The following is a 14311-nucleotide window of genomic DNA, read 5'->3' as shown; positions in this document are numbered from 1 at the left end:
CCTCGGGCTGCGATCCTCCTCCAGCACTCTTTTCGAGAAGTCTGAGTTCAACAGAAATTACTTCTGTGTAAGCACCCATTAGGTTTGGGCTAGGATATTTGCCGGGCGCAGCTGGCCGATTAAAGCGCGGCGGAGCCTGGGCGCCGATGGAGTTTGCTCCTGCGCCGGTGACTTTCCTTTTCGGAAACTGAGCTTGAAAGCCTCCGGATTCTCTCGGCTTTAGTCAGCTTCCCTTCCTGAAGGCCGTGAAGCTAAGCTTAAAGCCACGAAAGATCCGCGGCTCTTTTAAAGCCTGGGATCCATAGTGATCTCTCTCCTGTCACCCTTCCTCCACGTTTCCTTCTGTGGCTCTTCTTTTCGGGTCAAGAGCATTTGGGACCGCTCGGTCTTAAATCCCATTTGTTACATGACTCGGAATTGAAAGTTGGTCTGCCTTGCACAGAGTGTGTTGGTTGCTAAGTGAGATCAATGGTCTGTTTTAGGACACAGATTTCTTTGAAACTCCCGTCGGTATATATGCATTGTTATTATTTAGCGGAGTTTACTTTCAGTAGAGGTTCAGCCGATTTCAGATCTTTACACCCCAACACAAATCCATTGTCGCTCCATTGACCGGAATGTCATTTCCTGCCTAGTTATATATTATATATTTATGGCGCCTCATCTTAAGCTTGCTTGCGCCAAAGTAAATCCCATCGGCTTCAATTAGATTTACAGCGCAACCCTAACCCTACCTACTCAGAAGTTAAGTACTAGTGAATTCAAAGAGGGTTTACTCCCGGGTAAATGGAGTTAGGATTGCACCCTTACAAATATGTGTTTAGGATCGCAGCCCCGCTCGCTTTAAATCCGCTTCACTTCGGCTCAGCTGCACCGTAGCTATCAGATTATTGTTAGTTTTTCCAGATTAGGTCATTAGATTTGCTTGCAACCCTGTCGCCCGCCCCCGACATTTTAAGGCTGCAATCCTGCCCCAAATTACTTTAGAGCAAGCCCCACTGAAATCTACTTTTGAGTAGACATGGTTAAAATTGCGCTGTAAAGTGGGCTGCATAGTGCCCCTCTCCCACCCCCCGCAACATTTTAGCATCCGGGCTTTGAAGTGTGGCATAAATTTAAAAGGCGGTGTTGTTGTTTTTTGCTTAAACTGAGTCATGCAGCTCCAGGCTGGGAGAACCTGGAGAAGATACTCTGCATTAACATCTGCAAGTTCCTCCATCCTTCAGGGGCTTATGCTGAAAGCTGATTTCAGACGAACCTCCTGAGTGTATGAACTGCGATGGCGACAGGGCAAAATTTTGGGGTCAGAGGTCTAGGGCCCCACTCCGCCGATTAAGCGTGGGGCTAGCTCACCTCACTGAAGTAAAGGAAGCAACGCACATTCTCAGCTAAAGTTGGGGTGGCGCATAATGAGCGCCCTAAGTCCAGCAGTGCTATCTGAATTGGGGCCAGGGAAGATCAGAACGGTGGATTCACCGCCTGCATCAATGGTCCTCCTGTCTGCTGGCGGAAAAGAATCCTGGTTGTGGCGGTGGCAGGATTGCAGCCTAAAATCACCTAACAGCATTTAAAGTGCAGAAGAACAGAACAGCATCCCTATAAGTGTCTACAAACATGGCCCATGGTGCCTGTTCCTTAAGCGGGGGGGGGGGGGGGGCTAACAGCACGATCCTTGGGATGTAAGTAAGCCGCTGAAGTACTCGGAAGTAAACCCCTGAAGCTCAATTCATCTTCCTTTCGGAGGAGCCGAAGACTTCCTTGGAACAAAGTCCCCAAAACTCAATGGCACTTGCTTTCCGGTAAGACATCGCTGGGATTTCACAGTTAAAGCGACTCCCACCCTCGCAAAAAAGCTATTACACTCATTCTGCCCCCGCCAGGGGAAAGGCCGTAGCTTTGGAGCATGCGGAATCTCCCCAGCTGGTCCTGGTTATTACGAGTGCATTAAAACGTAAATAAATAAACTGGAATCGCCGGGATCACAGCAAGAGCCTCCCGCGGTTCCAGAGTCACTGCGGATCGTTAACGGGTTATTTGGAGAGAACTACGAGGAGCAAAGGAAATAATCGTCGCGATCATCACTTTTTTTCTTTTTCAAGACTCAGGGTTTGGTCCACTTACCTTTGAGCGGCGACGTTAGCGTCCACCACGCCGACATTCCTGACCCAGGACCGGACGGGATCCATCTCCGAGCCCAGCACCTTGTCTTTCAGGATGGGTCCTCTTCCTAAAGTATCTTGGATCCCAAACATTGGAGAAGTTTATTCCAAAACACAAACCAAAGCAACGGTCCCCCCCACCCCCGCCACGCGCGCTCCCCTTTCCGGACGAAGCTGAGACTTCAAAGCAAGGAGACGCAGAAATCCCAAGAAGTTGGCCTGAGCGGGCTCCTTCCGTCTTTAAGGAGGACCTGGGCTGCTGCTCTGACACTTTAAGAGGAGAAAGGGAATAAAGGAGTGACGGAGGGGGGGCTGCGCGAGTTTTCCGTCCCTCTCGCGCTTCTCGCAGATCGAAGTTGTTGCTGCTGCGCTGATCAGCCCCTTCCGAGGCTGGCGATCATCTTCCGAAGAAGCTCCGCCGGAGAGGAGAACGCGGGACAGCGCGGTCCTTGCTCAGCCTCAGGGATCACCTGCTCGGCGGAGACACCCGGGTCGCCTTGACGGCTCCCTAATCCACGAGGAAAAAGAGGAAGGGGAAGGAAAGTGGGCGGGGAGGGAGGAAAAAAAGAAAAGAAAAGAAGCCGGGGATCAGTGGGGAAAAGAAAAGGAGGCGACGCAGCTAAGGAGAGTCTGATTACAGCCTCTGAACCCGGCAAAGCGCGGCTGGTTTTCGGTGCCCAGTTCCCCATGAATGGGTTACAGCGCCGGGAGAGAACGTCCTAGGAAAAGGGGCGGAGCGCGCTGCCAAATAAGGCGCTGTCATTTGCATAGTGTCGCCCCATTGGACGAGAAGGGGAGACTCGGTCTCCAAACTGATACACGCGGGCAGCGGCGGCGGCCGACAAGGAGCGCGGAATTAAAACAACAACAACTGGTGGGCGGGGCGCGGGAACAGGGCAAGGCGAGTAAGTTGCTCACCAAATACTTTGTATGCGGCTTGTTAACCTCTGGTTCTGAAAGAAGGGGACCGAGATCAGCTTCCTTCGCGGCTGCAAATGTTACTCTTCCTCCACCGAGCGTCTCCCATTCCCCCCCCATGTTCCATTTTATAGTGTAGTAGTAGTAATAAATAAATTAATTAAGAATGTGTTGCTGTTGCTGTGTCATATATATCGTTTCACGCGTCTGGTGGGAAACAGGAAGGACTTTGAAGAGGGAAAGAGATCCCAGCAATGTGCTATTTGTGAGAAGGGGTAGGACTCCCAGTCTTACACGCTTACTCGGTAGCAAGTCCCTTTGAAAGCAGCGGCTTATTTCTGAGTAGATATGCATAGGATGGGGCAGAAAAATACTTCTTTTAAATTCTCTGTTTGGGGGTGCTTGGGGTGGGGATGAAGAGGGGATCCAGCCATACATCTCGATCCATCTTCCAAACGTTTCACAGCTCGCGGGATCTGGATATAGGCACCCCTGCTTCTTCACACACATCAGGCTCCCACTTCTCAGAAAAAAACCCGAGGTTGGTTGTAGTTCTTTAGCCCTTTGCAGTCCGATCCTATGCATATGTACTCAGAAATAAGCCACAGCTTCCAGAAGGACTTACTCTCAAGTAAGCGTGCAGAGGATTATAGTCCTATTGTCATATATGTCGTAGGTGTGTGTGTGTGTCCCCACACATGGAGACACAAAACTTCTTTGTAATGAATCATGCAAAACATACTGACCCAACGTTGCAGCCTCGCCATCCACCCACGCTCATTTTACTGGAAATAATAGCATCTCTATATAAATTAAGCTGGCTTGGTGTCATTTACCTCCCACCCACCCCCCTGTTCCTTTTGTACTGCGATCTGGGGTATAGATCTGCCCCTGAAATCTATATAACACCAACGCGAAAACAGATTTCAAGACAATGAATGCAAATCTGGACTCAGAGACCATCTGCCAGATGAGGGAATCAGATGTCCCCCAGTTAAAGCGACAGAGCCTGGGCTGCTTGCCTCATTATGCACAGCTCCCCTCTTAAACTCCTCTCGCTCTTAAAGGTAACGTGGAACTCCGCTTTCAAACCAAATCCTGGGGTTAGCCTCGACTTTTAAAACTTACGTTTATATTTCTGTCGCAAGAGTGGTTTTTTAAATCAACCCTTTACAATACATAAAGGTTTACAATTCTTTTTAAGGAATAGACTTGGGAAGTATGTATTTGTGTGATGGGGTGTTTTTTCTCAGGATTAAGAGGGGTTGGGAAAAGAAAGGGTGATTTCTAAATTATTCTGTCCATATTCATGACAGCTCTGGCGTTAGATGACCTAATAAATCTAAAGCCACCGCGGTGCACAAATACATAGCATTTACCTCCCTCTCTCCATCCACCAATGAATATTATCCTAGGAATTGAGATATCTCAATATAAGGCTTTGCTTCTATTTTTAAAGGAATTTCGAAAGGTGGTTGTTGTTTTTTAAGCAAATTTTAAAATAAAATCCTAGCACAATTTGTCCTTTCTGTGATGCTAGAGACAATCCTGGGGGAAATCCCAGCGGGATTTTCTCCTGCGCAAAGTCGCCTGAATTAATGCGAGCAGGATGTGGCTGTTGCGCGGCTCTCTTGCTTTTCGTTGGAGCTTCCGCAGGAGAACTTCCCTGGCCTGTCAGGCAAGGAACAGGAAAAATCTCCAAGCCGTTGGTCCTCTATAAATGTTCTTAAGCAATACTTTAAATCCCTGAAAGGATTTGCCTGCATTGAGCAGTCCTTACTTTCTAACGCAATGACACTAATTTCGTTTTCAACGCGGCGCGATCCTGTATCACGTTTGAATGGTACCCATCACATTTATTGCGCCCTAAAGTTGCACTGAAATTAATGGGTTTTTTGAGTAAATCGCACATGGGAGGATAACGCGCTCTCCGCCAGCGGCCAGCCCCGTGGATAACAAAGCCGTTTACTCCAACTCAGCAGGTCTACTCTGGAGCAAATGGAGGCTGGTGAGTAAATTACGGTGGCCTCAGTGGCTGCACTATTACCATCGCTTCTTCCGCGGATTTCAACGAAACTACTTCTAGAATAAGCAGTTAAAGGGCTGCAACTTCCATCGCACGAAGACAGTTTTCAGCTTTATTTCCAAAATCTTGGCTCTGTGGTCAAGCACAAGAAGGGGTTAATGAAACATCACAGACACTGTATTGTGTCTGTGTACAAACACACACTTCCTCCCTAAATGGAACTGCACACGTACACACGCATACCTAGGAGTAATTCCCAGTGAACGCAACCGGACTTACTTCTGAGTAGACATGCCTAGGATTGAGCTGTAAAGGATGCGATCCTAGAACTGATATAGGTACATTTAAAGCACATTTCACACGGCTTCTTCCAAAGAACTCAGAGAACTGTAGCTTGTGAAGGATGCTTGGGACTGTGGCTCTGTGGTGGGAACTACAGTTTCCTGGATACCTTTGGGGGGACCACGTGCTTTAAATGCAGGGCGTGGAGGTCAGTCAGACTTGCGGAGGATCGTTCTACAAGCTTGTACTCCTGTGCATGCTTCAAAGGAATCCGGTTGAAGTCAGCGGGATTACTTCTGCGCTAACACGTTGAGGATTGCCGTCACAGAAAAGCAAAGTGACTGGCTTTGCTCACGCAGATTTGTGCCGGGGTGTAAACGCGCTCTCTTCCCGGGCAAGGGAAAACAGGAACACGCACACAGACAGTGTCCTGTCCCGAGGCTCCTGAGGGATTCTGGCTTCTAGGGAAGGGGGAGAGAAGGTCAGGGGACGCGGTCAGGAGCTGGGCTGCCTTCTCGCCTCTAACAGCTGCCACCAAAATTTTGCACTTCAGGGAAAACGAGCGAAGCCTGCCTGCCTGCCTCTCCATCTTTCTCCCCCATAGCCCCAACTCAAGGTGAACCTTCCCCGGGTCCAAGGGCAAGTTAAAGACCCGCCGCGGATGCCGTGCAGCGCATGGGAAACTACGCAAACTAATCCAAACCTGGGACTTCAGTTCGGACCGCTGAGGCAGGTTGAAGGCGCGTCAACGCCTTTCTCGAGCACACCCGAAAGTGGCGCAAAAGAGGAGTGTGAACCTCCTAGTTCATCTCCGGAAACCTTTCCCTTCATGGGTGCAGCCAGGATTTTTTTTGGGGGGGGCAGGCTTTTGTCAGAGGGGCAGAACCCCAGATTTGTATTGATTTGTATTGATGGGGGCAGCTGCCCCCCTTGGCCACGCCCATGTTGCCCTCTCTTGCCTCAGTTTACTTCCTCGCTGTTGTTGTTTTTAAAGCCTCAAGCCCTCCTTCTTCTGGGAGGATTCCAGAACCAGGTACCGGAACTGGGATGTTTTCATTGTAGCAAGTGCAACCTGGGCTTTGTACACATCATGAATTTAAGCAGACGGGCACGTAGCTCCACCGCCATCACTACACACACAGGCACACAACCTTGGTTTACTTCTCAGAGCTACAGTTCCCAGCACCCTTAATAAACTACAGTTCCCAGCACCCTTTGTGGGGGGGGGGCAAGGGAGCAGAAGAAAGCTTTTTGATTTAAACGTTATCTGAGCCACCCAAAAGGTCCGTGCAGTTAGTAGTAGTAGTAGCGATAGTAATAGCAGCAGCCCATGCAGATTTAATTAGAGTGCTGTACTAGAACCTGGGAGACGAGGGTTCAAATCCTCTCTCAGCCGTGAATTCAGCATGCACTACCTCATAGGGTTGCTGTGCAGATATGTAGGTCACATTGAGTTCATTGGAGGAACTGTGGGGTATTATAAATTATAAATGTTAATACTGATGATGATCATGATGATGATGAAAAGGAAGACGACCATCCAGTTTAGCATTATAATTGCTATTAATTCTATTGTCAAGGGAAACTCTCCCCCCCCCCCCCGCCCAGAAGCAAACACCGCTTTGTTACATATTCTAGGATACAGCCATTGCTTCGATGAAAAGAAAGCAAACGTCAGACAATCGCTTTGGCTTGGTAGGTTTGGCGGTTCGGAAGTCTTTTTAAACCAGAGACGTATAAGAATGTCAGAAGATCTGTGCTGGGTGAGATCAAGAGTCCCTCTAACCCGGCATCCTGTTCCCTGCAAAGGCCAATCCGATGCTCTGGGGAATCCCGCAAGCAAAGCCCAGTCCTTCCCTCCCTGAAATTGATACTGACTCTGAAGCTGGAGATCCCGTTTAGCCCTGAATAAAAGCGTTGACAGACCTTTCCTCCTCCACGAACAGGAGGAATCCCCTTTCAAAGCCGTGTAAACCAAGGATCCTGTGGCGGAGGGTTCCACAAATTAACGACGCCGGAAGGGAGCGTTTCTTGCTCAGAGTTACCAGCAGCCGAAAGAAAAGAGCTTGCCGGCTGCCACCTCTTGGCCATGAACCCATCTTCCTACCCACTAGGTAATTCGGCTTAAGCAATCCACACCGGCTCCACTTTATCTCCAAGTATTATTCCACTCCTGCACGGTCTTTGGGGCGCTTTAAGGCGCCATCCTATCCAGACACAAGCCGCGCTGAGCTTGTGCATCGCCTCCCTTAGGAGTTGTTTCCTTACCGTTTTTTGGAGCAAAATAAATCAGTAAATGATGTAGAAAGTTTTGTTTCGCTTTGTTTTCGGACTTCTTGGTTCAGCACTGCAATTCCGAAGGCGCTGCGCGCGCCACACATCCGTACTGCTGGGCGACTCTTAGGAGTAAGCGCCTTGGGGGCGGGTTCCCAAGCGGGGCTCATTGTATCCAGTGCTAGTCCGACTCAGAGTAGACCCGCTGAAATGAATAGACAGAGGCTATCTTGATGTCAGTGGGTCTGCTCTGAGTAGGATTTGAGGTGGTGCCCAACTAACTTCTACTCAGAGTAGACCCACTGAACGGAACAGGCTTAAGTTAGTAAGGTCTATTGACTGCAAGGGGTCTAACTCTGAGTATGACTAGTGCTGCTTACAACCCTCCACTACTTGAACTTCCTTCCCACTCTGAAAGCAATAGGACTTCAGTAAAGTCAGAACCAAGGATGCAGTAATAAATTCTTCAGGTCAGGGGCAACAACAGCGAATTTTTGACCAATGCAAACATTACGGTTTCGATACCAAGGCAGCTTTTCTCTCTTTCCTTTCCTTAACATCCAGCCTGACTGATGAAGAACTCTGACTGGTGGATCCGAAAACTTGCTCCCTCTTTTGTTACTCCCTCTTTTTGTTGGCCATAATAAGGGACTTTCGTATTTTTCAGATTAAAAATGGCAGCTTGACCCTTAGCAATGTGTGCTAATGGGACAACCCCTCTTTAGCTTATTTTAAAGATTTATCTCAGAGAAAACTTACTTCTTTGGCCTGCAGGAAACAGGTGAAGATGCCCCAGGATGTGACATCATCATCCCTGCTGTGAAATAAGTGCTGGTGCTTCTCCCAACTGCACTGTATCACTGGTCATCATCATCACTACCTTGTCCCCTCAATTTCAGTGGGATCTATGCTCAACTAACTTCAGCTACAACCAAGCAAAACATACCTGGGAGCAAGCCCCCAACAAAGTCTGTAGGATTTACTTCTGAGTAGGCATGTTTAGGTGTACACTTCCGGTCTGGATCCAACCTCTAGTGGTTAGCTTTGCCAGTTGGTCTTTTCTGGGAAGATCTCTGGCCAAGGATGATAGATTTAATTTTACATTTTAAAGCTCCTTTGCTAGGGAAGGGGCTGTACGTCCTTAGCAGAGCCTCTGATGGTCCCAGATTGAATTCCCAGCATCTCCAGGGAGGGCTGGGAGAGACCTTGGATTGCCTCTGCCTGTCAGTGAGTAAATGGACCAATGGTCTGGCTCAATACATGTTCCTATGTTCAGGTGTTGCCTCTTAGGGAATGAAGGCATCACACTTCACATGACCATATCCTATCATGGAATGATGTGTTCCTTCCTCCTGGAGCTCCAGACTCCAGCCCACCCACATTTAGAGAAGCACAATTTTCATTATGATCCTTGTCTCTGAAATAATGTAGACACCTAAGGATGAGATGCAACCTGATTCACAAACCACCTGTATCCAAGCCTTTTAATTAAATTGGGGAAACTGTTGCCTTCTGGTTCATTAAGCCAGCTGACATTGACATCCAGCCCCCTTTGCTTGAAGCTGGCAGAAGAGTCACCAGGGATAGTCAGGTGACAAGAAGCATTTTTGGAAATACAAAGCATTAGTTATACTCAGAATATACCCATTGAAACCAAAATACATGACTAATTTAGGGCCCAATAATCTCAGTAGGTTTACTCTGAGTAGAATTTAGTTGAATGCAATGCATTCACACAGGTGTCAATCCCAGGGAACTCAACTGGGCTTACTTCCATGAGAAAAATCCTGCTGTTTCTGATCAAAGACACACCTTCCTTTGCAGAAGCAGAGGGGAGCTAGCTGCTCTGTGCACCCGGGGGTGGGGCTAGCTGCCTGGGGGGCAGGGTGAGCATTCCAGGGGGGCGGCATAGTGATGTCACCCCCTCAGGGATGACACCCGGGGCAGATCACCCCCACCTCACCCCCCTTCCTCTGCCAGTGTGTGGAAGAGTCATAGTTCAGGGACAAAGTCCCCTGTCTGAAACCCTGGAGAGGTGTTTCCAGTGACAACAATACTGTTATAGAGCTAAGGTACCAGAATCTGTTAGTGAATGGTAAAAAGTAATAAACTGTAGTATTTAGATAATATTTGGGATATGAAGAGAAAATACAAGCTGCAGAACTGTGCCAGACAATAAATTCCTGGGTTGGGAAGCTAAGTGCAGCTACTTGCAAAGCCAGCTAAATACTGCTCAAAAAAGATAGTGGATAATGTTTTGGAGGATTTGGATGGGTCTCCATCTTTCGGTATTTTGTAAAGTTGATATATACACTATAGTTGTTATTGTTGTAAGCTGCTTAGGACAAGCATTTGTCCAGAAAAATGGCAAAGAAAATCATTATTGTCATCATCATGAAGTCTTGTGCCACCTTGAGTATTTTTAAAGGCCTATTTGAAACAAAAAAAATGAGATATCTTTTCAGCCCGATTGGTGGTGATGTTTTGACTGCTGCTGCTTAAAAAAGGAATTCACCTTCATTTATAGCTCTGACTTCATATTTTATTATTAGTCTGCTTTATCATGGGCAGAGAAAAGTGGCACATGGGTAAATAATTAAAGAAATATGTGTGAACAATTGCATTCATTTTGGTTAATTTGTACACTGTTACAGGGTGGTCTGTAAATAGTATTAATCAGTGTATTAAAACATTTTAATGCTGATTTCCAACCCCATAAAGGGAGCCTTATATTACCTCAGGAACATAATAATAGGGCAACTTATGGGGTGAGCTCCCGTTGCTCAGTCCCTGCTCCTGCCAACCTAGCAGTTTGAAAGCATGTCAGAGTGCAAGTAGATAAATAGGTACTGCTCTGGTGGGAGGTAAACGGTGTTTCCGTGCACTGCTCTGGTTTGCCAGAAGTGGCTCAGTCATGCTGGCCACATGACCTGGAAGCTGTCTGAGGACAAACACTGGCTCCCTCGGCCAGTAAAACGAGAGGAGCACCGCAACCCCAGAGTCATCCACAACTGGACTTAACGGTCAGGGGTCCCTTTATGCATTTAAATCCAATTGGGTTCAGTGGAATTTACTGCACCTTAGTGGGTATGGAATTACAGCAGGGAATCTGAGGCTCAGGGGCCAAATCTGGTGCTTCAGCCCTCTCCCTCTAGCCCTCAGAACTCTCACTAGGCCACATCCCAAATTGACCCTGATCTGCAGCCTTCTGTCAGGAACAAGACAGCAGTAAATCACACTGAGTATGTGAAGTTAACTCTTTATGAGAAGAACCAAGGTCTGCTCAGGAGGGCCAGGACTAAGGAGCACAGCAACCCCTCTCACTAGGTCCTGCCCCTATGAGGCAGTTGTGGAGACTGAAGGTCCCCACCTTCCCACAGCTGCTTAAGTCTCCTCCTCTCCCAGGTCCTTCCCAAGCAATCTGAGACTATGCCTCTCCTAGTTCTGGAAGACCAGGTGGGAGGGGAACTTGTCACAGCAGGAGGGAGAGACACCTGTGTCTCTTCACCAGCCTGACTCATATCTGCCTTTTAGCCTCACTCCTCTCCTGCTTCTGCTTCTGGACTTTTCTCTGCCACAGACTCCCCCCGTTCACTAAGCCCCATTACCTCTTCAGCTTCTGACATCTCCTCCTCCTAGTCTCCTCCCACTGACCACTCATTGTTGTCCCACCAGCAATCCCTGGGCTCTCAGCCTTCTTCCCTTGGGTGTTCCCCAGCTGGTGCCTCCCACCATTCCTCTGTGTGCAGTCCATGACACCTACATGGGTGTTTCTGCCTGGCTGGAATTTGTCCTTGAACTCTCTGAGCCTCTTGCTTGACCAGATGGAGGACAGTGAGGAGTTAGGATAGAGGATACAGAATAGAGAGGTTGTATAGAAACTAGCCTACTGTACAAAGGTAAGATTTGCATTTGATGCCTGCCAACTTTCGTCTCTGATCCTACCTGCCTATGGCCCCTGCAAGGGTCCCCAGAGGGTAATATAGCCCTCAGGTTGAAAGAACTTACCCATTCCTGCATCACAACCTAAAAGAATAACGTCATCAATCTTATTCTCTTACTGGGAGTTACTTCTAGGTAGACATATAGAGGACCCAACTGTTAACATGACTAAAAAGGCTACAAAACCCAGCCACATCATAAACAATGTTTGGGGGGGATCAGATAGCCAAAGAAGTATGGTGCATCTAAACAGGCCCATCCTGACAGTCTTAACACACATCCTGAAGGAGGGAATTCCAGAGCCTGTTGCTCAAATTCACCCAAAGACAGTGTGTCTTATAGTGGTTAAAGAGTAGGACCTGGGAGATCTTGGCCAAGTCATTGTCTCTCAGGTGAACCTCCCTCCAGGTTTGTGGTGAGGATAAAATGAGGGGGCACGAGAGAACAGTTTATGTCACACCTTGAGCCCCTTGGAGGAAAGGTAGAGTAGAAATGCAGAAATAAATAAATAAACCACATTGGTAGTTCTTTTTCTTTTCTTTTTGTGAACAAAATGCAGGAGGGAAATCTTTTAATAAATTGAAAGCAGCAAAGAATGAAGACACAAAACAGAAGGATGAGATGGGTTTCTGCAGCAAACATGCAGGAGTTCCTTAGCAGACATGGAAAGAATTTCCCCAAGGTAGAAAGTTTGAAAACGACCAGTCTAATTATAAGATCTCGATGGATTTGTAAGTCTAGTCTTCCAGACCAGGACACACCACTGAGAGTCAGCCTTGTGGGAAACATGGGCTTACTTATGGCTGCAAAGAACAGATGAGCCCAATATTTCAAGTGAAGAAGGAATGCAGTCATTTGGAGGATGAACTCACATATGGTCACCTACTACCAGGGGGGAAAGCCATCTAATTTTAGACACACGTTCAAAAGTAACCACAATTTTGTAAAGCAATTTCCCCATACATAATGCATTTTTGTATGCCATCATCACTAACATATGCATTTTAATGCACACTTCAGTAAATGCATTTTTGCACACATTACTCAGCTGAAGAACTGCATCATGAAATTTGGAGAAGTGCAAATTTCAGAGAATGGGTATGTTCACAGGTTGTTTCAGAAAGTGAGAATTAGCTAGATTTGCTTTTAAATGTGAGCTGAATGTATTTCTCCTCCATTCCTACTTAAAGGTTCCATGTAGGTATCTGGAATTCCTCCCTACAGAACAAACAGTAATCTTGTGAGGACAAGGTGCTAAGTTAGGTCCACTACCACCAGCACTGTGATCCCTATTCATTCATTTATATCAAAATTTATATCCTACTTTAAATATCAAAATCTAATCCAACAGCTGCTATTAAATTTAAAAAGAAAAACACAAAGGGGAGGAAAGGAACCAATGCTAAATGAAAGAGCACATCCTTTGAATAATAGAATCACAGAACTGTAGAGCTGGAAGGGAGAGATCCCTGAGGATCATCTTGACTCTGCTGTCGTAGCTGATGAATCTCATGGGGTGTCCAGAGCACAGCCATGTTCTGTTGTGTTGAATGAGTTCCAGTTGCCAAGGCTTGAGGATGTGGACAAGGAGCTGGGATCAGTCAAGGCGACTACTTGCGCTCTAGACCCCTGCCCCTCTTGGCTGATGAAAACCAGCAGGGAGAGAACAGCTGGCTGGGCCAGGGAGGTGATCAATGCCTCTTTACAAGAGGGAGTGGTCCTTGTCTGTTTGAAGGAGGCAGTGGTAAAACCCCTCCTTAAGAAACCTTCCCTGGATCTGGAAAATCTAATTACTGGCCAGTTGCTAATCTTCCTTTCCTGGGCAAGGTTCTGGAGCGAATGGGCACGGACCAGATCCAGGTGCTTTTGGAAGAAACTGATCTTCTAGATCCATTTCAATCAGGGTTTAGGCCCAGTTTTGGCACAGAAACTGCTTTGGTCACCCTCTGTCAAGAGAGACACAAGGAATACATGTCCCTGTTAATTCTCCTTGACCTGTCTGTCAATTAAAAATAATAAGGGAGGAATTATTGTTTTTAATAATAATGATAAAATTAGTAATAATTAAAAATTAACCAATATATGTGTATAGAAGTGGAGAAAAAAGAAAAAGAAAAGGGGGGTAGGGTGTGTATAGTGTGTGTGTAAAAATTACTTTTGATTTTTAACATAGATTTGACTCAGCATATATATGTTAAATCTATGTTAAAAGTCAAAAGTATTTTTTTTTAATCAAGAATTACAATACAATACAATACAATACAATACAATACAATACAATACAATACAATACAATACAATACAATTAATGTTAAAGTCCAAAGGTAAAGAAAATATGTATTTCAAAAAACAGGCATAAAATTTAAAGCTGAGGGTGGTTCAAGTTGCAACAGCAGGCTCGTGGGACTCAGCCGTGTTGAGTTGGGTTAGGCTTCTTCCCTGGGGGCCGTGATTTTCTGTCTCATCCTCTGCCCTCGCGCAAACAGGCCACCATGGCTCTCACTTCCTTCACAGGAAAGCTCTTCCCTATGGTCCCTGGGAGGCCTGTTCTCCGCAAGTAGCCGGTGGGGCGAGTAGTAGTGGGGCGAGGAGGGAAGGCCTCTCCAGCCCCTCCACATGTTGCTCAGAGGCCACAGCTATGTGGAGGCCTCCCTTTCAGCATCGCCCCACTCCCCAATGCTCACTCCAGTTGTGAAGGCCGCCAGGCTCC

General features: G+C 47.1%; 1 protein-coding gene across 2 annotated transcripts in view; it reads right to left on the bottom strand.

Moving 5' to 3' along the window:
- The window catches only part of EBF2 (EBF transcription factor 2), a 260319-nt gene extending 257454 nt beyond the window's left edge, over positions 1-2865 (bottom strand). For both annotated transcript variants that reach the window (XM_080982465.1, XM_080982464.1), the window contains exon 1: positions 2122-2865. In XM_080982465.1, the coding sequence (XP_080838591.1) occupies positions 2122-2252 (131 nt within the window). In that variant the 5' untranslated portion in view covers positions 2253-2865. The remainder of the gene's footprint in view (positions 1-2121) is intronic.
- Between the last annotated feature and the right edge of the window lie 11446 nt (positions 2866-14311).

This window comes from Podarcis pityusensis, assembly GCF_964106645.2.
Source record: "Podarcis pityusensis genome assembly, chromosome: 15".
Classification (NCBI taxonomy): domain Eukaryota; kingdom Metazoa; phylum Chordata; class Lepidosauria; order Squamata; family Lacertidae; genus Podarcis; species Podarcis pityusensis.
Note: the sequence above shows the minus strand (reverse complement) of the source record. Positions and strands in the feature narration are given on the sequence as shown.